The sequence below is a fragment of the Poecilia reticulata genome, linkage group LG18 (assembly GCF_000633615.1).
Source record: "Poecilia reticulata strain Guanapo linkage group LG18, Guppy_female_1.0+MT, whole genome shotgun sequence".
Taxonomy (NCBI): Eukaryota; Metazoa; Chordata; class Actinopteri; order Cyprinodontiformes; family Poeciliidae; genus Poecilia; species Poecilia reticulata.
In genome coordinates, this window is record NC_024348.1 from 15,997,173 (window position 1) to 16,023,761 (window position 26,589).

General features: G+C 38.8%; 2 protein-coding genes and 1 long non-coding RNA gene across 13 annotated transcripts in view; 1 reads left to right on the forward strand and 2 right to left on the reverse strand.

The window, feature by feature from the left end:
* Window positions 1–1,145: 1,145 nt before the first annotated feature.
* sec24d (SEC24 homolog D, COPII coat complex component) lies at window positions 1,146–18,558 on the forward strand. 2 transcript variants are annotated; one of them, XM_008435798.2, is made up of 24 exons: window positions 1,146–1,251; window positions 3,042–3,229; window positions 4,381–4,483; window positions 4,715–4,848; window positions 4,934–5,158; window positions 5,189–5,470; window positions 6,105–6,226; window positions 6,419–6,530; window positions 7,119–7,246; window positions 8,155–8,293; window positions 8,404–8,519; window positions 9,556–9,680; window positions 11,662–11,853; window positions 12,004–12,097; window positions 12,816–12,932; window positions 13,039–13,209; window positions 14,309–14,405; window positions 14,489–14,634; window positions 14,718–14,856; window positions 15,344–15,462; window positions 15,547–15,726; window positions 15,809–16,003; window positions 16,202–16,291; window positions 17,138–18,558. In XM_008435798.2, the coding sequence occupies exons 2-24, from the start codon at window positions 3,079–3,081 to the stop codon at window positions 17,276–17,278; spliced, it is 3,318 nt and encodes a 1,105-aa protein (XP_008434020.1). In that variant the 5' UTR covers window positions 1,146–1,251; window positions 3,042–3,078; the 3' UTR covers window positions 17,279–18,558. The 2 variants fall into 2 exon arrangements, with proteins under 2 accessions (XP_008434020.1, XP_008434019.1); XM_008435797.2 differs by having other exon boundaries at window positions 4,934–5,470.
* LOC103480684 (uncharacterized) lies at window positions 9,782–13,099 on the reverse strand. 2 transcript variants are annotated; one of them, XR_001777534.1, is made up of 3 exons: window positions 13,009–13,099; window positions 12,777–12,884; window positions 9,782–11,251 (listed from the first exon to the last, which is right to left on the reverse strand). It is a non-coding gene; the product is annotated as an uncharacterized LOC103480684 (long non-coding RNA). The 2 variants fall into 2 exon arrangements; XR_536143.1 differs by lacking the exon at window positions 9,782–11,251 and having other exon boundaries at window positions 12,564–12,884.
* A 1,571-nt stretch (window positions 18,559–20,129) lies between the features above and the next one.
* Window positions 20,130–26,589, reverse strand: part of kcnip4a (potassium voltage-gated channel interacting protein 4a) — a 138,242-nt gene continuing 131,782 nt past the window's right edge. For all 9 annotated transcript variants that reach the window (XM_008435799.2, XM_008435804.2, XM_008435800.2 and 6 more), the window contains 4 exons: window positions 24,349–24,456; window positions 22,605–22,709; window positions 22,440–22,502; window positions 20,130–22,332 (listed from right to left, as the gene is read on the reverse strand). In XM_008435799.2, coding sequence (XP_008434021.1) covers window positions 22,285–22,332; window positions 22,440–22,502; window positions 22,605–22,709; window positions 24,349–24,456 — 324 coding nt within the window. In that variant the 3' untranslated portion in view covers window positions 20,130–22,284. The remainder of the gene's footprint in view (window positions 22,333–22,439; window positions 22,503–22,604; window positions 22,710–24,348; window positions 24,457–26,589) is intronic.

Here is a 26,589-nt window from a genome sequence, read left to right on the forward strand (position 1 = left end):
TTCACGCTCAGCTTCTAGAGGGCAACATCCACAAATCCACATCATGCTGCAGGCCACCCAAGCCTATTTTTAATTTAATTTGAGCGTTACTCGTCAACTCCGTTGTCAAATATTTTAAAACATTTCAAGCATTTAAAATGTATATATATATATATATAATCATTATTTGTCGGCTACAGTACGCTGGCCGCATAAAAAGGCTCCAAAACGTCTAGAAAACCTGTTGTCAGGAGTTTGTTGTAAAGAATAAATAAATAAATCATATGGCCATCTCTTCATAAAAGAGATCATGCAAATCTGGTTGACCAACCCCTAGGTGGCGCCAAGCACTTTTTTAATCTGCCTTATAAATAAACTCACTTAATTGGCTTGTTTTTGTGTTAGTTGTTTTGTTTCATCCTGCATTTTTTTATTCTTATTATTCTCCTGTTATTTTACCTATTTTATTGCTTATTTTATCTGTGAAGAACATTGGTCACTTTTTGTGTGTAGTGCTACACAAGTACAGATTGATTTATTAATTTCCAAAAGTCAATTGATTAATTGACTTTTGCACAAAACTAGCAAAAGTAGCAGAATTTCAACTCTACCTGAAAACGACCAGATGATTTTTTAAATGTTAAAATTAGTTTAAATATGTTTAATAAATGAATGTATTTAATAATTACATAGTAAAAAAAACTATATATAAAATTTGAACGTTTTTAAGAAGATTTAATATATTATAAACAAAAAAATGTTAGCATAATAAATCTGAAAACTAGTTTAAGTACAAGGTATGTAGGCTGTCTATATTCAGGTGATGAAACGCTGACTGTGCTGACGTGTATGGGTTCCCTCAGTTTCACGCATGCGCACACTAAAAACCCAGTCTGTAAAGTTAGTTCGACTGCGTCACACAAAAATGAAAGTCAGACTGCGAACTCTTCAGAGTAAAAATTACTATCCGATTATGAAAAAAATTACGTATCTAAAGACACTAGATGAATTTTATTTTGCTGTAAAATGTTAATCTGAGACAGGTTCAGTGTGATTCGTTGAGAAAACGACGTCAAGTTTACTTTAATTCCCTGGTGCGAGAGCGTGTCTTCGTCATTGGTGCTTTTATTTTGAAAAGCTTTCATGCCCCGTAAAGATGGCTGATTTGTCGTCGTCACGGCAGCGGAGAGACCCGGTGCTCTGTGGAGTTTGACGTGGCACTCCGCTTTTCTCAGAGAAGAAGAGGATCTCTCTCTCTGCCCCGCTGTTCAGGTAAATAACACAAACCAGGAATGATGACACCATTACAGCTCAAATGAATAATATTTCCTCCTCAGGTAACATTTAATGTGAAGCGTGGCCTCACAGCTGGAAACTTTGTAGCGCTTTCCGCTTACTCGCAAAGATGCCTTAATATGTAGTAACAATGTGATGTCATGCTTTTATAAAACGTATATTAAATCCAATGTTATTAAAGTACTATACCATTTTCAAAATGGCAAACATGCTCGGCAAATTGTGTTTTGATTAATGAAGAGTTGTAACGCCTTTTTTTCCTTTCTTTTTTTACCCATCATAACGGACTTTGACGTGGCAATTTTCGGAAGTTGCGCAGTTCCCCAAGTATAGAACCTCAAACTCCACCAAAACTGTCACAATGTATGTGTTAAATAGGTCGAATTGTGTTTAAAAGCGTTAGATGAAGTTGTTAATACGCAGCTGTTGCTTAATGACCCAGCTGTGCCCTGTGGCTGGTTTTTAAAAAGTTAATTATAGCTGCAGGGTCATAAGCTTACTGTATGAATACGTAGATTTAGTTGAAACTTATACAGTTACGATTTTTAAATGCCAAGATCCCGTACACATATTGTGATGTATTTTTGTTGTAATTTATGCAACGAGCCTGTGCACAATAAAACTCAACAGCACATGTTATTTTTCCCCACTTTAAAACATAGTCACTTCCATTCATTAACTGCAGGTCTACCTGCATACTATTTTTTTTCTTTGTATTAATTAATTTGAAATAGTTTGTAATTCTGCTTGATTTGCTTATAGCTCACCATAATCTGATTAGAAGATCAATAGTTTTTTATTGATTACAGCTGGTTGTGTTCTAATAAGCCAGTTATGGCACTATAACTTTTTTTTCCAGAGTAATATTAATTACATTTTTCAATCTCAAATTGCAGTAGATATGGCAATTGTTAAAACAATACCATGTAAAATTATGCTAACTCCACAGTCTTATCATCTGGACCTCCCACTTGCAGTGAACGCTGAGCTTTTTTGCATAGTGGAGTTTAACCCCATGTAGGATTATCTTCTGTAATCTTGGGAAAACGTGTACAGGTCTGTAAAATGGTTGTTTATATCCACTAGGCACACCCATGCCTGATTACTGCCATACTTGTGAAATCAATGAAGCCGAACCTTCCTGACAGCACGAAGTAGGCTAAAAGTTATTGAAAGTCAACAATAATTCCCCAATTTAAGAAATAAGATCAGCTTCAAACAAAGTCATTAGCTTCTATATATATCTAAAAAAGGATTAGAAAGGAATTTTTAAGCTTTTAAACATATTTTCAATTTGGATCAAATTAAAAAAAAATTTGTCCTAAATGAACCAAGCTGGTACATCTACGGTAAGCTGGAAGTTTTCTCCCCTTAAATGTTATTTTCTTATTTACTTTTTTATTTATTTTAATTGTCTAAAAATAAACTTCTTTTTAGGCTAATAAAAGTATGTTTAAATTAAGCAGTGGCAGTCAGTTCTGAATAAGCATTAAAGTATACACTTTAATTGTTTGAGTTGGCTTTAGTTAAACTTACTGCGTTTTACGGTGTGGTGTTCTTAGAAGAAAATTTAAACTGAAGCAATGCTGCTTTATCTATCAGGAAGCAAAGTCAAAGGTCTGCCACACGTTGTTGATAACAGAATGAGGTCAAATCTCAGCTGAGGCTCCCGTTGCTTGTTTACGTCCGGTTTACGCTACATACAAAATTAAATGAGCAACCACATAGAACTAATTTGTGTATTTTATAAACGTTATGTTTTACAGGTTGGTATGAGCAGACAGTGACAGCCGTCCCATCAGAATGAGCCAACAGGGTTACGTAGCTGCACCCCCATACTCCCAGGCCCAGCCGGGAATAGGGGGGTACCAAGGTGGATTTGGAGCTCCCCCTGCCCAGCCCCTCTATGGACATTATGGAGGACCACCTCAGGGATTTAATGCTCCACCAGCAGGTACAATCACATTTACAAAAATATGCTAAATGAGATGCTGTTTATCTGCTCAATCCAGCTTGTTATCAATATTTTATTTAAGTATTTCATTTTTTTCCCCCCACTGCGTGCAAGTTTTCCTGCTCCATTAAATCACTGCTGCAACCAGCTGTTATGTACATAATTATTCTGACAATTTCCCAATTTAAATGCTACTACAAAAAGCTTTTGGCCTACCTTTGAAATGTTATCAGTGACGCAAAACTAACACTGCATCAGCGCTGAAGCTGGATGGTTATGAATACTTTTGCAAAGCACTTCATGTTTGTACGTCTTCTTTTAGTTTCTCCCTTTTGGCGACTTCATCTTCATCTCACTCTAGCTGTGAAAAGACACTGACTGAAAACATCAGCAGACGTGTCGATGTCCTGTTTATTTCTCTGCTGACAACTCACCAAGTGATGTTGCTCAGCACTGATTTGCATGCAAAGTGGGTAACAGAGATCTGATCACATAGGACAGCTTCTAATGTCAGCTATGAGTGGTCTTGTTTAGCTCTGTCTACATTTTTCTCAGTCAGCCAGGGTGCATGTTAATCTCAAATCTCAACACAGCCAGCGATTCATGCATGGATTTACACTGGATTAGACGTTTGCAATATTCTAGTCTAAACTACCGCAGCAATATCTCAACCCACTCGAATAGGCATCCTTGTATTTCTCCCTGTTAATTTTGTTTATGTTTTTATAAACCATTAAGTAAGTTAGCAGCTGCTTACTCAACAAATGTCCTGAGTTTACAAACTTCTAGGTGGAAAGCATCTGCTTCTCAGCCACAGGAAAAAGTGTCAGAGCTGGTCATAAACTTCTCTATTACCTAATACTTTCAAACTTTGTTTAAAGAGTCATTCCATGAAATAATTTCACTTTGCATTGTGTTTTAATAATTTTTCAGACATAGTCCTGTTATTTTCCTCTGTCACATCTCTCTACATCCATGAAACTTCTCTGTCGTCTTCCTTTTTTCCTCATCATATTTAACATCTCTTGTCCAATACATCAACATACCTCCAATTCACACACCAAAACCATCTAAGTGTTGCTTCCTCCAAGCTTGACGACATGTATTTATGTAATACATAGCAATAGAAGACTATCTGTTATTCATTGCAGGTATGATGAAGTCACCACCTACCTCACCTGCAGGAATGCCACCGCCTCCTGTATCCAGTCAGTACAATCCAAGTGTGCAGCAGAACGGTGCTCATCCCCAAAGGTAAATTCCTCGGAATAGCAGCTGGATAGAAAGGGAAATTCTGTGAAATCATAACATTTGACTAAGGTATAAAACATTGACCTTACACCATAAAAGGTCATGAGCACACATACTTTCTAAATATTACCTTAATACTACTACGGACAGAATACCTTAGGTAAGAGGTATTCTGTCATTAGTAGAATCCACTGAATCAGTTTTAATTAAATAATCTGTTCCAACAATCTACAGGTATGCCTCTCCATCAGCTTCCTCTCCTCCCTATGGTCAGCCTTCACACTCTGTGTACAACAGCATGGCATCGCCTGCCCCTCCAACGCAGCAGCTTGCTAATCAGATGAGTGCTATGAACCTGGGTAGCTATGGTAAAGTTGTTGTTTACTGATGCTTCAGAGTTTTACGTTACCTTTAACACCTGACATTTCTTAACGTTTTGCCTTGTCCTCATAGCCCCAGGTGCCATGCAGAGTCACCCCCCTCCTCCAACAAGCTCTGTTGCCCAGCAACATTTCCAGACACCAGCTCCAGCAATGGGTCAGCCACAGATGCATTCAGCCCCAGCACCACACATGGCTTCTCAGAATCAGATGTCTCCGCCACAGTCACCCCTTACAAATATGCCGCCATCAGTACAACCAATGGGAGGACAGTCGATGGCTGGGGCGCCAATGGGAGGACAGTCGATGGCTGGGCCGCCAATGGGAGGACAGTCGATGGCTGGGCCGCCAATGGGAGGACAGTCAATGGCTGGGCTGCCAATGGGAGGACAGTCGATGGCTGGGCCGCCAATGGGAGGACAGTCAATGACAGGGCCACCAATGGGAGGACAGTTGATGGCTGGGCCACCAATGGGAGGACAGTCAATGACTGGGCCGCCAATGGCAGGCATGAACAGGTCTTTTCCTGGACCTCCACCTTCAGGCCAAGGAGCTTTCCAGCAACATGGTACAGGACCGGCTGCTCCGTCAGGTTACCCACAGCAATCAGGTAAATAGCTTGCAATGGCTTTCACAGCAGGGTTTTTTGTTGTATTAAATTATATATTTTTCACATGCATTATATTAATTTTATATTTATTCACTATAATGTCAGAACTAACTAAGAATCAAACCCTTTATAGGACAGAACATACAGTCTTTCTACACTTAGATCCTCTAATCGCTTTACACCACTGGCTCCGAAGTATAAAGTACACCGGTGAAAGAAAAACCTCATTTTGATTTGTTAAAATGTTAACATGCAGATAAAGATTTTAAAAACATACAACAACACGTAAAATCTTCCTATTAAAAAAAGCTGTATATTCGTCTGCATAGTTCTACAGTTAGATGGAGCAAGAAGTTCCTACTATGGCCTCCTGGAGGTAGCAAATCTTTGTCCGTGGTTCTGCATTCAGGAGTCTGGTAGCAGAGGTGGAAGCTTATCCATGATGCGTGTATACCACTATGAATTTTGTCTTCAGAGAATCTTAAGCAGGATCGGCAACACTGGACTCATTCCAAGTCTTCATAAGCCATAAGGAAAATTAAAATATTAATCAAAGGCAAATGTTTTGAGTATAACCTTAATTCTTTGTCTTCGATTCATTATTCTGATTATGACGCATTTCTTAAACTTGCAGGTCAGTTGGGGGGACTCATGTCTGGACCCCAGCCAGGCACGCCAGGGGGCTTTCCTGGATCTCAAGGTGGACTTGCTGGTCCCCCTCAGAAGAAACTGGATCCTGACTCTATACCGAGCACAGTGAGTGTGCATAAACTATACCTGCTGTATTACAATCTTTTCTGCTGTAGTTGTTCATTCTGACCCAAATGTTTGTTTTGTTGGCAAAACCATAAACAACCTCTCTTTAATTCCATATGTGTGTTTGTTCTACTCTCAAATTCTGAAGGATTATCAAGTAAACTTTTTTTACTCCAACCTTTCTGCTTTTAGACCCAGGTTATTGAGGATGACAAAGCAAGGCTGGGAGGACAGGTCTTTAGCACAAACAGCAGAGGACAGGTCCCACCTCTTGTCACCACTGACTTCACAGTTCAGGATCAAGGTACCAATATTTTCGATCTGAAACGATCCTAAATTACTATTCAGACAACTGGTATTGATTTGTGTTTTATTTGTACATAACTGATTCAATGATGAGGCTTTTTGACGTCACAGAAGACAAACGCCTGTGATTGGTTCGTTTGCATCCCCATTTAATCTACTGGCTGGATTATATGAATATGAAGCATATCCCACATTATCCAGCATACCCAATATAATAGGCTCGTTATTTCTGGTTGATGTGTCTGAGCTTCGGTTGAGAGTGATCCTCAAAGCAGTAATCTTAAAAACTTTCATTTAATGCAGGTCAAACAATAGGAATATGTTCAATATGAACATTTGTTCTTAGTTTTAAGTATCATAACTACCAGAAATAAATGTCTTCTTTTTCCTTTTTAGAGCAACAGCAGTGTTCAATTTAAGATGCATTTTATTATGTTATGAAATATCATTTTTAATACATTTACAATGTCTGGTTAAGTTGCAACATTACTTTGATAGTGATAAATAAATTAGCTACAATTAGAACAAAAGTGTTTCTCATTATGATGTGTCCAACGATATTGAAATGTTGCTTTGTTGACTTCAGGGAATGCCAGTCCAAGATTTATACGCTGCACGACATACTCACTGCCCTGCACCGCTGAGCTGGCCAAACAGTGCCAAGTGCCTCTCGCTTCCATCATTAAACCATTTGCCAAGTTGCCCAAAAATGAGGTGAGCTTCACTTTTACTCTGACCATCACACAGAGAAGGAAGATAAGGTTACGATTCACTTAAACAGCAGTGTTTTGATGTTAGTTGAGCATTTACTCAACACTCGGATGGTTCTTTTGTTGTACTGTTTTGTCTGTCTGCAGAAGAAATTGACTTTTTCTTTTGTAATGCAGCATGAACTCTAAATTATGCAGAGTTCAGGAAAGCTGTTTTATAGCCATCTGCTTAGTAGTGGCATTTACAGTTGGTTTTATTCAATTAGTGAACAAACTTATTACCATATGCCTGAATTTTTTTTTTCAAAGAAATTGTCATTGTTTGAAGGTCTTAATTTGTCCTTTGAATAACCTCCTTTAGATGATTATTGGAAGAAGAATACTCACTTAGATACTTTCCATCTCCACTCTCTCTGTCCCAGATGCCACATGGCCTTTTTAGGAAATGTTAGCTCTCCTCATCTGGCTTTTAGACCTAGCACTTAGTGTTAGATCTGCAGGGCCAAATAAAAAACAAATGTGGTTTAGACAAAAAGTCTTAAAGGTGATATTTTCTCCTCACTTATTGAGCACATTGCATTTGGACATAGCTCAAAAATCATCTTATCGGGCATAAGAGTTACTTTGTGTAACTGGTTTTAAAATGTGAACCTAGAAAACACCTGTAGAATACTAAATTCTTTCAAATATTGCTGTTCTAATAGTAAACTATTTTCTTAACATAACTTAAAGCAACGTTTAGTTTCTCATGCATAAAAGAATCATTGGAAAACTCTTCAGTAGATAGGAAGTTGTCAGAGTGCCTCGCAAAAGAATCCGTGCCCTTTGAACTTTTTTTTACATTACAACCGAAAACTTTAATATATGGCAACCTTGTAGGACATCTTTTAACAGGTTTCTTCTGTTGTTCAGACTCCTCTGTATGTTGTGAACCATGGTGAGACGGGCCCAATACGCTGCAATCGATGTAAGGCCTACATGTGCCCCTACATGCAGTTCATCGACGGCGGTCGTCGCTATCAGTGCAGTTTCTGCAACTGTGTCAATGAAGGTATGGCACGAAGAAAATGAGACTGTGTTAAATTCTTTTAATGTAATAAGGAGTGAAATAATATATGAGAGAATGTTACATTAAGTGTCATTCTTTGCATTCTCGTCAAGTGCCGGTCTTCTACTTTCAACACCTGGACCACATGGGCCGTAGGGTGGACTTCTACGAGAGGCCTGAGCTTTCCCTGGGATCCTATGAGTTTGTTGCCACGCTTGATTATTGCAAGGTAAACTACAAGATCTGGCTGTGGTTATCCTGTTTACACAATGCTGACTTAAAATGATTTGATTAATACAGACAAATAACTACATTTATCAGCTCTGTTCCTGTTTATGGCACTGATTATAAACACCACAGTTGGATCCGACCATCAGAGCATCAATACTGTATGCAAGATTTTCCAGAGACTGTTACTCATTGTACGAATTAGTCTGGCAAGGACATATGGTTGGACAAAAGTCTTGAGCACACTGAAAACAGAGGACAATGGGGAGACGGTGATGTAAATTATCTGTGTCCCAAACGAGGACAGTTGCTAATGTAAACAACATGAGAGGTTTCAACTTAGTTACTCCACTGATCTATTTTTATTCTGCTTACAACAAATGAGACAAAGCAATCAGAGTGAAACCTTTCAAACACAAGTACAACTCTCGTGTTTTACAGAACTAAAACAATGTGGACATGGATTTTTTATATATTTTTTGCAAATAAAAGTCTGACAATTCTGACATCCATATATATTCAGCCCCCTTCCTTTGAGATTGCTAAATAAAACCCACTTTTTTTTACTAATCATTTGCCTTCAGAAGTCATTGGATTGGTAAAATATAGAGGACCAAAACAGACAAAATTAAATAAATGCATCTTTAATAACTAAATGTACACTTAAATAAAGTTTAATTAAGTGCTTAAGTTATTGCACATGTCATAAAATCATTAAAATGCAACCCTAGAATAAGTGATGCAGATAATTAATKAATTGTATTTATTTCATGATTCCTGTTCCAGCAGCATCAAATAATTGTATTTGTCAAAATCGCAAGTGGAGGAGCGGGGCTTACACCGATCTGTTTAACTCCATTAGTTAAACGGCATAATGGAGAACTGTCATGGAAGCTGTTTTGTTACCACCTCCCTTTAAGTGTCAGCTTAAGAAATTGTTACTGTGTGCGCAAGAGGAAATCACTTTTATATCACTAGTTGTCCACCTTGAGAGAATAAAATATTGATCAACACAAATGCGTTTTTTCCCCTCACAGAACAACAAGCCTCCCAATCCTCCTGCCTATATCTTCATGATTGATGTGTCCTACACCAACATCAAAAGCGGACTGGTCAAACTGGTATGCGATGAGCTCAAGACTCTGCTGGAGAAGCTGCCCAGGTACAAGCAATATTACTAAAAACTAGTTTGTTTATTCCCAGCCGAGTAAATCGGTGCTACAATTCGCATCCAACATCTGACTAATTGGGGGAGATAAAAAAAAATCAGCAAAAACAGTTTGTTCTTTTAGTCAAGTGAAGGTTTCATAGTTTTGCTATCAGTGAAATGATAAAAACAGAACTCCTTGAGCTTCAGCCACATTTTGCTGACATTTTGATTTATCTTTGAGAACAGCTTGCTCTTCTCCAGGTTACTCCTTACATGCTCCTTTAGTGCCAGCAACAATATCTGTTCTTTTTGCTGTCATGACTTTATAGCTCAGATGATGCCAAAAACATACTGTGAATAAAAATCTGTCAGTTCAGTTCGACTTGCTTTATGTTGGCCACCTGTCCTGCCAAATGTGTGCCGAATTAATATGGCATTCATTAAAAAGTTACATTAAAAAGCAAACCAAATTATGTAGAGTGAGGACACGTCAGAGCCGTTAATGAGTCGTGCTTTTCCTTTAAAGGGAATACGAATGTGGATAAGTGAAATAGAACTATATGGAAATAGCATTTGGCACTTGCAGTGTTGGCAAAGTGTGATTGTCTTCTGTGTTGTGGTAAATATCAGTGGGTGTTTGTGGAATATCTGCAGACTCACAGAATACCTGTAGACTGACCTAACGCCAATGGTGAGATGAAGAGGTTCTTTATTCATGAGTCCATGAATCACAAATATAGCCCTCAGAAGAAGCCAAACATCACCAAACAAACCCCTCAGGGATCGTGTTCCAGTCATACAGGGATGTTTATACTTGACTTGGAAGGTCTTCTTGTTAAATGAAACAATGCAGTGAAGCCCAAAGATAAGCCAGGTTCTTGTCTAAACTGTTCATCTTCTTCTTCTTTGTCCGTTTTGCCTCATGCAGCTCAACCATCTTTGTTCAGAGGTTTTCAAAATCAGATTTAGTAAGAACCCTCTTTCGTAATTCACAGTCCAGCTCCAGATGATTTCATAGTCTCGTAGGCATTTTATTTTAGCTTTGACCGTTTTGTGATGCCACAAAACGGTCGCAAAATGGCATCACAAAAGTGTAATGAAGTTTAAAAATAACAATTCAAGGTACAACTCTGAATTTATGATGGGTTTTCTTAGTTTACAGGGTCAGAAATACAAATACAAGTTTGAGTAAAGCTCAAATGTTTTGCTAAATATCTTTCAGCATGCTGCAGAGAAACCACCATCAACAAGCTTCTATCTAGTATATTTGTAGAAGGATGTTTGTTATTCTATTGACAGTCTTGGCAGAGCTCATGTAGCTCTACTGTAATTAATCTCTCACTATAGGAGCATCAGAAATACACACAAATAAAATGATTACAGGAAGTTCTGGAAAAAAAAGAAAATCAATTAGCAATAGTTAGAACTTGCCTTCAGTGATGCCAAGCAACTAATTGTTTGTCTCCTTTCACCGCTGAGCTTTTTTTCAAGATGGCGTTGAGCTGGTTCTTCCAGAGCTCAGTCGAGTATGAAGGTTTTGGGCCAGGGGTTCCCCTCTCAGTGGTGTTGTAACATTCATTTCACTGTGGAGAAGACACAGATGTTCCAGTTTATAAGAGTTACCCATTTTTGGTGCGTCTGTTTATATTTGCATTTTTACCCTGTGTGGATCAGAGACCAGTTCTTGTGACACTGCACCCTAGAACAAAGAACAAATCATTAAACCTTGCATATTAATATTCGGATCGGAACTGTAGGTTTGCTATATCCAAGATTTCCAGGTTAACAAATGTGTGTCTTCATGAGAGAAAATAATTTACTTTCCCCCAGAACTAATCCAGTTATTTGTTTCCTTAACTAATAGAATATTTCCTCTCCTCTGTTCACTGCGCCTGGCTTGATTCTAGTTGAGGCCACCCTGAAGGGAACCTGATGCCCTCCTTAAAGTCTTCTATATATATATATATATATATTTTTTTTTGGCTGATTCCAGGGAGGACGGAGCAGAGGCCTCAGCAATAAAAGTGGGCTTTGTTACTTATAACAAGGTGCTTCACTTCTACAACGTGAAGAGCGCTCTGGCCCAGCCGCAGATGATGGTGGTGTCAGACACAGCCGAAATGTTCGTCCCGCTGCTCGACGGCTTTCTCGTGAATTACCAGGACTCCAGGGCCGTCATCTACAAGTAAGACACATACCACAACATATCTCAACAAATGAGTGTCCGTGGACTGCAAGTTGGAAGCGAGCAAATGTCTCCGCTGACGGCCCCCATTCAGTCAGCAGGGCTGGCAGCTGTTGGCTTTGACCAGCTTTTAATCTCTCCTCTCTTCAGCCTTTTGGATCAGATCCCCGACATGTTTGCAGACACCAACGAGAGCGAGACGGTCTTCGCTCCCGTCATCCAGGCTGGAGTGGAGGCGTTTAAGGTTAGCAACAGCGTGACATGTAGGCGTGTAGGGGGACAACGGCAGCACTTCCTGTCATCATGTCGTCGTGCGCTGCTTTGAGTTTATATGAGCACTTAACGATGTTTCCGTTTGTGTGTTGGGTTCTCACAGGCCGAAGGATTCTGTTTTCTGGAAGTAGAAATATGTGCTCTTTTCTCTTTAAAGGTCCCCTCCATGACTTATGGAAAAGTTTAGTACTTAGAGCTTTCTCCCAGTCAATCTTCCTGTACATCTGAATAGCACTGCATGCAGTTCATTCAAAATCCATTAGCAGTCCATGGTTGCACAAAGTAAAATCAGACAAACCAGCATACAAATAAAAAAATATCAATTCAAAATATGAAACCACAGGACAATAACAACTAAAATCACACACAAACACTGAAACCAGTGTTTGAAGTGATCATTGTTTCCGATTCATGGGACTACAGACTGGAGTCCACTTAGGCAAGCAGCAGTTTATTTTCTCAATCTATTGTTTGTGTTCAGTTAAAGCAGACGGCTTGTTTCTCTGATGCAAGATCAGGGTTTATGGTTAACTGGAAGCAGTAGATATAACACAATATTGCAGAACTAGACTATTTACATATCAGTTTGCTCCACTTCTGAATTTTTTTTGCACAGATTTTTGTTGCTACACAAGCCAAATTGTGCCAACCCAGTCAGATTTGCGTGTGATCTGTTGTCGTCCTTCCAGGCAGCAGAGTGCAGCGGGAAGCTCTTCATCTTCCACTCGTCCATGCCCACCGCTGAGGCTCCGGGGAAACTGAAGAACAGAGACGACAAAAAGCTGGTCAACACCGACAAGGAGAAAGTGAGCTCCTTTTTTAGATGAACTTTCTTTAAATGTCGGTTTAGAGCCAGCTCATTAAGAGTGGACGATGTCTTACCCAACACTGATGGCCTTGTTTGTACAATAGACCCTTTTCCAGCCTCAGAAGGGAGTGTATGAGCAGCTGTCTAAAGACTGCGTGGCACAAGGATGCTGCGTTGATCTCTTCCTCTTCCCCAGCCAGTACCTCGACTTGGCCTCCATGGCCGACGTGCCTTCACACACCGGAGGCTCCGTCTACAAGTATAATAACTTCCAGGTAACGAGCTCAGCCTAAATACTTCCAGTCTTGTTGCGCAACAAGCTCTCAAGACACTGCAGAAGCACAATTTGCAACTCTTATGGTTCTTTCCTGAGTCATTTTTATGATTACGTGGAGCTGTGTCAGTGTTACCTTATGCTCAAACAGGAGGAGGGATTGCTGCAAAGTAAAGAGCTGAATGGAAACAGCTGTGCTCCCTGAGATGGAAAACTAGCATTTGACTGCTTTGTATTCTCACTAGAATCACAGTGAAATGCTTCTGATTAAAGTGGAACCCATTCAGTTTGATTGATATGGGCTTAAATTTCTTTTATAAATGTAATCAGTTTGCTCTCTGAAGTGCCTTGAGACGACACGTGCACTAAACTAATGAAATAAATAACATTGCAATTTAAACAGATCTAGAAAAATGTCTAAACTATCCTGCAAAAATTCAGAGGAACAAATAACTCAAGTAACCCACTTATGAAGACAATAAGCAGGAGTCTTTTTGTTAGTAAAACTGAATTCTCTAATGCCACATATAAAACATTTGGTACTTGTTTTCGCAAGTCAAGATCTTTTATTTGTCTTCTGCCCTCTGGTGGAGTATCTAAGTATTACAAATAGCAGGAGAGTTTTATTCCAGACGGCTATTCACTCACTGTGTAGGAAACAAGAGTCCAGTTTTTAGATTGTGACAAAAAGTAAAATGTCAAAAAGATTATAAAACAAATGTTAGTTACACAACAAATAAACAATAAGGATTGTTTTCATAAACAACTGAAAAGATGTGCATTAATTCTGATGCTTAAGTTCTGCACTTTATTTAGTAGCTAGATTTAATTTGTAAAAACCGTAATACATTTACACCTTGATTTATATGTGTCAAAGCATCTAACAAAGTCCTAAAAGATGATTAAAGTATGGCGTTTTCTATTTCTTGCACCCAATCTTTTAAAGATAATATAAACGTAATCTTCATGCAGAGTTTTATGAAGTCACAAAGTGAAATCTAAATTCCTCCGAGATGTTAGGATGTATTTACTTTTACTAATTTCTCAGCCTGTTTGGCCAAACAAGACCAAATAGTGACAATAGTGCCATCTGCTGGCAGGTGGCGACCGATGGGGAGCACTTCCTCAGAGACCTGAGGAAGGATTTGCAGAAGAGCCTGGGATTCGATGCCGTAATGAGAGTCCGCACCAGTACAGGTAAAGAAAAGCAATCCTTTAAGTCCTATTGTTAAAGTTGGCCACCAGGTGTTTTGCACAGTGCCGTGTGTGTGACCCTCCAGGCTTCAGGGCCACAGACTTCTTCGGGGCCATTTACATGAACAACACCACGGACGTGGAGATGGCGGCTGTGGACTGCGACAAGGCTGTGACCGTGGAGTTCAAGCACGACGACACTCTCAGCGAGGAGTCGGGGGCTTTTATGCAGGTCCGCCTCTCAGAAACAAGATCCGCTTAATAAACATGGCGACGGATCCTGTTGAGAACATTTCATTGTTCTTTAATTCCCAGTGCGCTTTGCTGTACACCACCATCAGCGGTCAGCGACGCCTCCGCATCCACAACCTGAGCCTGAACTGCACCTCGCAGCTGTCTGAGCTGTACAAGTGCTGCGAGACGGACTCGCTCATCAACTTTTTCGCCAAATCAGGTCAGCTCCTGTTTTAACGCTTAAAGTAGAAAAAAAAAAGTGTCCCCTGGTTCAGAGGATTAAATATCTTAGTTGAACCCACAAAGGAGAAGCTGGTTACAGGCACACGCTGGCTCACCAGTCAGGAATGTGAAAACAGCTATTTGTGTCTGAATCACAAAAACCAGGACAGGGCATCGGATATCATTTAGGCAGACGAGGCTCAAACAGAACATCTCGTTGTGTGTGACACACAGGTTTCCAAAACCGTTCTTTAAACTTTATGAGTTTTATTTCTTATAGTTTCTGCTATGTCAGCTTTTTTTTTTTTTTTTTTTTTGAAAGGTGATTGGAGCTAATTTACTGTAAATGTTTCTACCTAGATGACAAGAATGTTCTTCTTTTCGTTGAAGTTGGAGTAAATGTGAAGGAACACTGAGGTTATGTCTTAAAGGTCATTTTTAAAGAACTGCGTAAGTGTTTAAAAGTTCAGCCTTACTGCCTCCAGCTTACCGTGCCATACTGAACCAGCCTGTGAAGAACGTGAGGGACATCCTGGTCAACCAGACGGCCCACATGTTGGCCTGCTACAGGAAGAACTGCGCCAGCCCATCAGCTGCAAGCCAGGTCGGAGAAACAAAGGAATAAACATTGAGCGATTCTCGTTTTAGCATCAAAAGCTCCTGTTTAACTGTATTTTTCTGCATGCAGCTGATCCTGCCTGATTCCATGAAAGTGTTCCCAGTCTACATGAACAGCCTGATGAAAACGGCTCCACTAGTGGGCAGCACTGAGCTCTCCACAGACGACAGGGCCCACCAGCGGCTGTCTGTCATGGCTATGGGGGTGGAGGACAGCCAGCTGCAGCTCTACCCTCGCCTCATCCCGCTGGTAGGTGCAAGCAGACAAACCGTGCATGGTCAGCGGTTTCTTTGATCAAAACGTCAGCGAAACCGTGCTTCCTGTCTCCCAGCACGACGTGGACGTTAGCGGCGAGGCGGTGCCTGCTCCGGTCCGCTGCTCTGAGGAACGCCTCTCAGACTCCGGCCTGTTTCTGCTGGAGAACGGGCACTCCATCTTCCTGTGGCTGGGCCAAGCGAGCCCGCCGGATCTGATCCAGAGCCTCTTCAACGTGCCCTCGCTCGCCCATTTGCAGCAAGAACACATGGTGAGAAATCAATTCATTACGCACCGGATGCAACGCTTTGTCCCTTTAGTCTCCAGATGAATTTAATGGGAATTAGAACGACTAGGTGTGTTAATGTGGCCTAGAATCACAAATGCCACTTCTTCTTTTCTTGTAATCGTTACTAGAATCAATATTACAAACCTGTGCTTTAAACTTTAACCTTCTTTGTGTGCTTAGTTCACACTGCCAGAGCTGGACAACCCGCTGTCAAAGAAGGTCCGAGCCATCATCAGTGAGCTGCTGGAGAAAAGGCCAAACTCTATGAAGGTAACAACTAAAACAATAACAAGCTGCTATCAAAGGAGGAAATAAAGAGTTAAAGATACACTTTTAAATGATAAAGCAACAATTATTAGGATTGGACATGATAAAACCCACTAGAAGAGATCATACATGAAAAGTGGAAGGAAAATAATTTGTGGTTTCCATGTTTTCTCACAGTACATGCTAATAACATGTATTCACCCCAAGATACTTTATAGAAACACTTTTAACTTGAAATGAACCTCAGAGCTTTAAGAGAATTAAATTTCTGCCCGTTCTTTGCAACATAACTATTCAAAGCATATATTATTTTATAACCAAACCCTTCTTCAAATGTCTGCATAACTTTGTGTTTACATTACCTACAGGTGGACTCTAATTACTACTTAGACAACAAGTTGCACTGACCTAATTTTTGGGGATAAATACAAACGCACACAGATTTTCAGATGTTTTTAGAAGAAGTTAAATCATACATTTTCTTTTTCTTCTACTTTACAATCATCTACCATTGTGTTATAGATAGAATTTTTGTGATTGTAATGTGACAAAAGGTGAAAGTTCAGAATTTGAGCTCATTTGTAAGGCGGGTGTATGGCGCCAGTATTTATGAGAAACATGTAGATGTAAAGTAAAAAAATAAACTACACAGTTTCTAGAATATTGGACAAAAAATGTAATGTAATGTAGAATTAATCACGCAATACTCTACCACATAAAAACCCAATAAGAGGAAGTGAGAAAGGTGTAACAGTTTCTCCTGGTGTTACCTGGAGTCCTTACATCATCATGAAGTTTCCAGCTCCTTTACAAAGAGCAAACCTGTAACATTTCTCTCATCCTGCTCAGCTGCAGATCGTGAGGCAGAGAGACAAACCGGAGATGTTGTTCCGTCAGCTCCTGGTGGAGGACAAAGGCCTGCACGGCGGCGCCTCCTACATGGACTTCCTGTGCTACGTTCACCGGGAAATCAGGCAGCTGCTCACCTAAGCTGACACACCTGGCCTCAGAACATTTCAGATGATCCGTAACGCATTTCCAAGAGATAACGTGACTGCAGACAGCCTTCAAGAAGCCCAGAGCCCAAAGCTGCCTCTGGGACGGTTTGATCTGCAAAATAACATCTTGTCGTTAAGAGCTTGCAGTAAATGAGGATCTAAAACCCACTTTGACCTCAGCAATACACCAACCAGTCTAATCTCATTACTTTGTAAATTATTTTCTGGAAAAGACAAAAAGGGTTATTTGTGTAGACATTTTGTGTTAATCTTCCAAGAAGAAGTATTTAAGTTGTTATTTTTCAAACAATAAATACTCAATATTTAAAATGGCTTTTAGATGTTTATCATGTTTACTTTACCATCTGACTGGAAAGTGCTTTACAGTAACCAGATGAAAAATTCAAAAACGTAAGGACGACGACAGCGAAACAAGCGTCTGGCTGCAGGAGCTGAAATTCTGTCCTGCTTTTACGCCAGGAGTGACTCAAAGCGTTCGATTCTCACATGCCTCCTCCGAAAGGCGCATTCTTTGTCCATTTATGGCTGAGCTTCCATCCGCACGACCTGCAGCGACGCAGAAAGAGCTTTGTTTTGCTGTTCTGAGCTCTTGGCGAAGCGAACGCAGCTGTCGCTCGGCAGCAAACGAGGGCAGGAGGAGAAAAGACATTTCTTCTCTCTTCTTGCCTCAAGTCCTTGAGCTGCTGCTGCTGAAAGGGAAAACATCTAGTGAGACAAAAGACTGGGTGGCTGGAAGACATCAAAAAGATTTTGAATTTGTTTCTGTCATGAGTTGCACATTTTTATAGAAGGTAAATTTTAAACCAAATTAAAAAAAACTTATTCAATAAATGCAAAATCAAATTTAGCCAAAGCGTCAGCTTACTTTCAGTGTATAGATCCATTAAATGTACGTAGAAAGAGCTTTCAGTACTGTATCTTCATGCTATTCCAGATATTATCCTGTCCTGTATGATGCAGCCAGTATATTCGTTTTTTTTTTTTTTTGTATTTACACAATATTACCAAATGCCTTAAGTTGATTTATTTGTTAATATTTCTGCCAGAGAAGTAAAAGACCAGCAGGTGTGTCACTTTAGTTTGTATGCAAACTTATCTCAGGTGATTTCTGTCCATTACTATTTCAAGTTGTAGGCAGTGATTTGGTTTGAGCTGGAATGATGGAGCGACTCGACGGTCTTTGATGCTTGTTCCTTTTCCTAACTGTAAACAACTTTTTGTTTTTGGTAATTAAACTTTCGACTGAAACAGTTTCGCTCATTTGTTTCTTTGCAGTCACTGCAGTAAAGAAATTAGGATATCATCAAAAACATTAATTCAAGTAGTGATACTCATTTAGATTCATTGCACACACTGATGTTTTACTTCTGCTCATTTTGATGACTCACAACTAATAAAAAAAAAAAAGTCCAAGATTTAGAATATTGAATAAGATCAATTGTTTTAGTACAAAAATGCTCCGTCTAGAAAAATGATGGGGAAAACTGCTGACTTGAGTCACTGACACGCTATACAAGGAGGGCAAGTCACAAAAGGTCAAGTGTCAGGCTGACCAGCAGGTGGACACGTACAGATGATGAACCACAACCATTCAGCTAAAGTCCTCGAATATCCGAGGTCTTGAAATGCTTACAACTGCCCATTTCACCAGTGACAAATTATTTGCTAGTGAAAGCTGATTTTTAAAGTAAATATTTTAAGTTAATTAGAGAAAAACACATCTCATTAGTTTGTAAAAAAAAATAAAAAAAATTACAACCATAAAAATAAACTGCAGGCATTGGAAAACATTTGAATGACCCTAGCACCGTGAGTCTCAATTTACGTGTGATAACCTGTTGCTACCACAAGGGGGCATGAGCTGATCTTTATTGAGTTTGAAGCAACTCGGCTGCTTTTTAACCTGAACATCACAAATGTGTTAATATCATTTTAATTAAATAAATAACTTTTTATTGTGTATACAGCGGTGAACTGTTCACATTTTCTCTGCTTCATGGACGACTCTTACTTTCACAGAGTAAAAAAAAACATGTGGTCAGAAAATAATCAGTGACAAGCTGTGATAATATTTAAAACGGTGAATCCAATAAAATCAATATTGACCAAATCAATTCAACTAAACCTTGTTCTCTGTTGTGACAAAGCCTCCAACAATCAGTGGCTCACTTGTTGTTGGCTCACATCAGTAAATAAATACAAAATAATATAAGTTTTACTATTTAAACTCAAATAAAAACTGAAAAGCTCAAAGCCCTAAAAAATAAAGAAAAATATTTTACACTAAAGAAATATATATGAAGATAATTAGTTTTTAAGTTTAATACTTCAAGTTTAAAAAAATAAAGCTAAAAGTCAAATATTTAACTGTTTTAAAACAAAAACAAAAGAAATGAAAAAGATTACATCTTAAAGCCAAAATTAAATTTCTTAAATGTACCTGCGTTTATAGATAGTTTGGTGAGTCTTTTTGATTATAAATATCCAGGTTGTTGTGTGAGAGAGAAACAACAGAAATGTTGTCTAATGAAAACCAATCAGTGCATATATAATGCCCAGACAAGTAGTTTCCATCCATCAGGTTGTTACCCAGCATGCTTGGCTTTTTCCTCCATTTAGTGCCACTCAAATCCTTCACTCAGGAACCAATCACGTTGATTCAGTGTCGGCAGCCAGACGTTGCCCTGCAGGGAATGAAGGAGGGGGGGAAAAAAACCCCCAGCAAGAAACAACTTTGCAGACAACAAAGAAATAATGCATCAAATCTGAGATCACCCACCAAACTCCAGTGGTTTTTACACAGCAGATTACAAGAACAAGTCTGAAGACCTGGGATTCCCCAGAGAGCAAGTTTTCATTTAATACTGTACAGCTGACAATTGTTTTATACAATGACCATGACGCTGCCAAGAACTCCTCTACATGAAAAGATGAGTAAAAATCAAATAAAAACATGTCGATGCTTTACTTTACAAGAAATGTACATACATCATGTCAAAAAAATACATCAAAAGCAGCTTGTCCTCCCATTTCATTTTTATAAAGTTGCCGTCATCTTGCGTGATACGTGCGGTAAAATCTTGCTGCAAATAAATTTGCTGGAACCTCCAGTAAAGATATCCAAAAGACCTTTAAATATGTAGATTTCTTTTCATTTGCAATGTGGAAATTCTGCAGAAATGTCCTCAAATTAAAGTTTGGATTCCTTGGAATGTTTTTCAAAATGGAAAAAAAGAATCTCTTAAAATATGATCTTAGCAACTTTTTAAAGTTAAACTGAGTTTTTAAAAATTAGTAATAGAAGAGTTTTACACCTCCTTAGGTATAAGGAATGGCTGCTCTTCAACATGTGAATGACTTCATAAGACCTGATGTAGCCTGATATAGTTACAAGGAAAAACTATTCACCCAAACCTGCTCATATGTACAGTTAGAGCAATAACAAGCCACCAGATGTCATGTGGATGCTATACAGACAGCATGTTTGTCTTACCATCAGAAATGTAAACATGGTGTTTACATGTTTACATGGTGGTTCTGGTGTGCAGCTCAAGATGAATATCTGGGGGGGAAAAAAACCCCCAAAAAAAAACCAAGCACCTCTTTAAGCACAGCGGAGGATCTGTGATGCTGTGGGCATTTTTGTCTTCCATGGGCCTTGGAATGTTGTTAAGAGTCTAAAAGCATCTTGAACTATTTGAACTGCAAGAATGTGAGATTTAAAATTAGCGGCGGTGTACTGGCAGGAAGAATCAATGGCAGTTTTTGATATGGTCATTATGGGCCTTTGCCCAGGAGAGCATTAGAAAGAGGGCGGACGAGTACATAAAAAAAAATCTATCCTTTTTATCCGTTAGTTGTGCATTGAATAAGTTTTCTGATGTTTTCATGTAGGTGGAGTCATTCAGTGGTTCAGCAGGCAACCCTACTTGTCACTTTCCACGGGTAACTATGCCTGACTGGGAAATCTGAAGAAATTATCTCTTTGCAAACAGCAACAATCTAGTCTAGTCAAAAGTGCATGCTGAACACTTCAGTTACAGATTACAAACTCATTCAAAAACATCAGAGATGTTTAAATGATTTGAAAGCGTGACTCGCTCATCACAATAGGATTTCTTCTTTAATCATCTCTTAAAAGGTATAAAAGTTAAATAGCTGAAAAATCTTAAAACAGCTGGGCGTCTTGTACTTTTGTACAAAAGGTAGTTAGTCAACAAAAAAAAATCATCAGGAGGAATAGGATCTTTAGAGTGTGAATGTTTTCCGGCATTCTTGTTAAAGGCTGCATTTTTTGCAACGTTTTCTGCTGCGAGACTGTAAGAGAATAATTTATTTTAAGGCTTTATATACATCTTTACCAGGAGTACCAACAAATTTGTCCACATCTGTACCCATGTGCTTAAGTTATGGTCCAATTTTGACATCAATACAATCCTTGTGTTGTCTAGTTGGCAAGTAAACACGAGCAGAATTGAGATATTTTCAAATAGACTTCTCATCTAATGTCATATCTTTAAAAGGACAACTTAAAATGGTACAACTTCTTTTTTTGTTTTTTTACCCCTCTCTAAATTAAGAGTAAAATCACAGACCACACTCATCTAAGTCAGGTAAGAAACACTCTGGAACTTGGAGCGGGTGGTTCAATATTCCTAAAGCTGTGAGTCACAGTGATTTCACTTGGCAGTAAATAAAACAAGGCGGGAGATTTTAATTTTACGTGTAACTTTATTTTACCGCATTTTTAAATATTAAATTAAACCCTAGTTTGATATCTTAAAACAAAGGATGAATTCCAGAGTGTTCCCAACATGCTTGCCTATTCCTACTTGTGGCCCAACAGTAATAATGAACAAGATTTTATCTATGGTCAAAAGTCTGCATAGCACACTGTACACAGTACGAGTCCAAGTCAGTAACTGGGCCATGCTAAAGATGATGTTCCTCTCCAAAGCTCCGGCTGGCGGCCAAAAGTTAGAGAACATTCTCAAAGAGATGCATCGATCGCATGATGTTTTCATCCTGGGGATTAAAAAAAAGAAAAGAAAAGGGGAGACAATATGACGAACAACAGTGAGTTTAAGCCAACAGTAGTGAAAAATCAGGGAGTTGGGGGGGATCCAGCTTACATTTTGGCAACAGTCAATGAACTCGTCTATGGTTACCACGCCGTCTTTATTTTTATCCATCTTCTGTTAGAAAGGGAGGATAGAAAAGATGAACAAACACACCAAGGGGATTTTTCAGATGCTATAAATACAGGAAAAAAATTTAAACAAAACAAAGACACTTGCCTGGAAGAATACTTCTACATGCTGACGAGGCGTCTCCTCTTTCAGGACGGGATATGTGCATTTACCCATCATGTCGTAGATAGCCTTCATGATGTCCAGCATTTCCTGTCATGTGCATACACAAACAAAGCCCTAAAATGTTAAAGAAACAAACAAACGAAAGAACAAAACAAAAACCTGGAAGTAAAATTGAAACTAACACAAATTACTAAAAAAAGAGCCTTTTGTGGTTTTCCAAAGCAAATAAAATTTGAGCATAGAGGTTGTCAAGGTTGCCTTACTGTGGTTTTACTTTCATATGCAGCTTCTGTCAAGCTACATTTACAGCAGTGACTTATTTTTCCTCAGTGTCTGAGCCAAATGTGGGATAAATAATACATCAGTGTAATGACTTTACTTCCAGCCACCACATGCGCCATTAGCTTGAAGTGACTTTTTAGGGCTAAATGATATGAGAGGACTTTTTTTTACTCAACTTCCTGCTTCTTCCTGAGCAAATCACCACAGAAACAGTCACCTTATGAACTCGCATTCAAGTTCAAGAGGTGACGATTTCTTGCATGTTTATTGTCCTAGTTATTGATGGCAGAGTTTGGTGTTCGACGTTCAACCTGTCTGCAACTTTTGTCTGTGTTCATGGGATTTAAAGCCCAAACAACAGCTGCAAAGGAAAGGTTACAAAAAGCAGTGATGCGTCTTTTAAATCACCCTCCGTTCAACTGAAATAAACTCTCCACGTTAAAAGTATCGACAGTGACGCTGCTGAAGAACGCCCGGAGCGAAGGAGACTGTGGATTATGCAGACACTGTTCAAGGATGGGAGACATTATATAAAATTGAAGCCAATCAACAAACACTGAATCAACAGTCACAAAGTTTTATTCATGCTCGTTTAATCCCTGTGTGAATTATAGCTGCTGGCAGCAGCTTTTCATCCAGAAGCCAGATAAAGCAATCATCTGCCAGACACTTTGGTGTTTGTCCAAAAACTTCAAAACTAATGGCAATCCTCGGAGTGCTGGCTGTTAAAAGTTAATTATTTCTTTACGAGTTTTGTTTGTCTCTTGCAAAGCACTTTGAAATATACTTCTTGTGCAAAGTTGCAGACATAAATTTGAGAGTACTGACTTGTTAAATTATTAGCCTCTGCTACGGACTAAGCTGAAGGGGCGTGAACATAAATACAACCCCGGCAATCTAAGACACAGGATATTTCTCAGCGAGGACTACGGGTCCGTTTCTGGCTTCAAGGCACTTGTTTTCAGAACAACAGTAACGTAGCGTGCCAATTTAATGACATAACAAATCTTACTGTGGAGTTTTACAGGTTACTAAACTGTTAACAATCAAACAACGTGATCTTGATTGACTGACGTCAAGTCAAATCCATTAGGACTCTAAATACAACCAAAGCTGGCAACAGTGGTTAAGAAATTAACAATATTTAGAACAGAACAAAGAACAGAATCTCTATGTAGATGAAAAAAGTCCAAAAAAACAAAGACCCTCCCAAACTTATGTTCGATATGCGTTTTCCTAAATGCTATTATGCTGGCTGAAGCATAATAAAAAAAAACTAAAAAAAAACTGGAGATGAATTAGAAACACAAAGGAATTAATATTAAAAAGTCAAAAGGTTGGAGCCACTGATTAAATCCCAGAGATTGTTTGAAACCAAGGATGTTTTGATCATTCGTTCCTGCGGTCTTCCTTTATTAAAAGAGATAATTATATCATAATGTACCTCTTTAGTGATGTATCCATCTTTATTGATGTCATAAAGGTTGAAAGCCCAAATGAGCTTTTCCTGCACTGTGCCTCGCAGCAGGATCGAAAGCCCCATCACAAAATCCTGGAACAGAAACAAGAACTGCTTACACGTGTACAAAATATCACACCAGGAAAAAAAATAAAAATAAAAACAACAACACACATCTCAGACTTAAAATCCCATGAGGTAAACAAAACCAGCCTTCATGCCTCTGCGTTTCTGCCAGCGCACACAATCCACGGTGGTTATTAATTAGAGATGAATGATGAAACAGCAAAAGTGGAGGCGCTATAAATCAAAAATACCTCATTATTCAAATGATCAGAAAGCTTATGCTCTGTGTGGGACCCCACAGGGAATCACTGCGTTTCTGCAGAACTGACCGAGCAAAAAGCAGGAGGAGGGTGAGGAGGGGGGCTTCAGTTTGGAGTGATGACAGCTCCTCTGTCCTAATAAGCAAATATCTGTCCCTCATAAATATTAATAAAATGCTGCCAGCATCTCAAGTAAACTTGGTTTGGCTGAATAAAAAATGATGGAAGAGACATTTTTGACTTGATTCTTTGGAGAAATCCATCCAACTGATGGACTTTATAATAAATTGTCAGACCCTACAATTAAGTCAAAAGTTATTTGAGTTCCACCACTACTACTTAAATAAACGCACCAAGCCAAACAATGATGCTGTCTATGAAATCAATTAGTAGTTTTGTTAACTACTAATTGATTACTTATTCTGAAAAAACAACAACAAAAAAAAACACATTTTGCCCTGTCATAAAAGCAAACAAATACTTCAGATTAAGCTTTATGGTAACAAACATTCAACATCTTTTGAAGAAAAGGTTGGATGTGTGGAAAAACACCTCATGCTTCCTGCATGGTGGAGGATCTGTGATGCTATGGGCCTGATTCTCTTCAGTAGAATCCACTTAGACTGCTGAGTGTTATGCTTTTTTTTAAAAAAGTAAGTAAGACATTTTAAATTAAAGCACTTTTCCTCCACAAAACTCCATCCAAGCATGTCTGCATGTCAGGACATGTAAAGCAATGGCTGTTCAATTTGGTTTTCACCTGGTAAATTGAGTGGCCCATAAAATCTACCAATATAAGGAGGGGTAGAAGTGTCACAATCCATAAAATACATAATTTATAAATAAATATTTACATATTAGATAGTTCAGTGTTAGATAAGTGGAAAAAACCCCATCAATATTTATATAAATGTTAATACTTTATTAAAAACACAAATAATTAAAAGTGAAATTAATTGACTAGAACATGAATTCATTTGAAGTTTCAAAGGACGTTTATTTCATTCAAAGTCAGTATAAATAATTCTGATTCAACTTTCCACAGTCCATCATTAAGCAATTTGAATTGCCATTGTTGCTAATCTCATAAACCCCAACAGAAGAGCAACTCACCCGGCACTTTAAAACAGTGACTGTGACAGGCCAGGCATGGGAGATGAAATAAATTCAAGATATGAAGCAACACGAAGGTACAAAGCTGTTTTTGTTATTAGCCGTATGGGCAGTTGCCCAGGGTGGCTTTAGAAGGGGGAGTTGCACCACATACAAAACATAACTTATCTTAGCTGCAAACTTTCCACTGCTTTCATGAGTGTGTTGTCAACACAGAGTTGGTGCTCGTGTTGAGAAAATGCCTTCAGTTCAGTTCGCTACTAAGAAATGGGGAGATCAGGCATCTACTGTGGAGATGCTGTCAATCACACTCTGCACACATGGGGTGATGCTCAAGATATCTCATGTATCTTTTCTTATTTTTTTCTTTCTCCCCTGTCTGGTTTGGTTTGCCCATAACCATCTGGAATTTTTTTTTTTTAAACTATGTTTTTTTTAATGTACTATATATGTAGCCTGGGACCATTTCTGTGAGTTTATGTGATGCAGGCAAAACCAGAAAGAAATTCAGCAACAATAGAGAAATTCATTAGGTCTGAAATTCACTTCACAAGTCAAACGAAAAAGCCTCACATACAAGGCTACAGACTCATGGTGCAAAAAACAAACAAACAAAAAAAAAAGAGTATTCAAGGTGTGGTGACATTTGTTTTTGTAATATTATGAACTTGTGTTACTAGTTTTAAAGGCCAAGTTGGGGGAATTTTCCCTTTTTTTGTGAAACAGAATCTGTAGGTTTTATAATGGAGGTTGATGCTGGGGGAGAGAGAGAGAGAGGGGCTAACCC

Bases quoted from the DNA above. Each gene is read 5' to 3' on its own strand.
- sec24d (XM_008435797.2), top strand. From the start codon at position 3,079: ATGAGCCAACAGGGTTACGTAGCTGCACCCCCATACTCCCAGGCCCAG. The intron at 15,727-15,808 runs GTAGGTGCAAGC...CCTGTCTCCCAG, and splicing joins ACCCTCGCCTCATCCCGCTG to CACGACGTGGACGTTAGCGG. The intron at 16,292-17,137 runs GTAACAACTAAA...CATCCTGCTCAG, and splicing joins AAAGGCCAAACTCTATGAAG to CTGCAGATCGTGAGGCAGAG.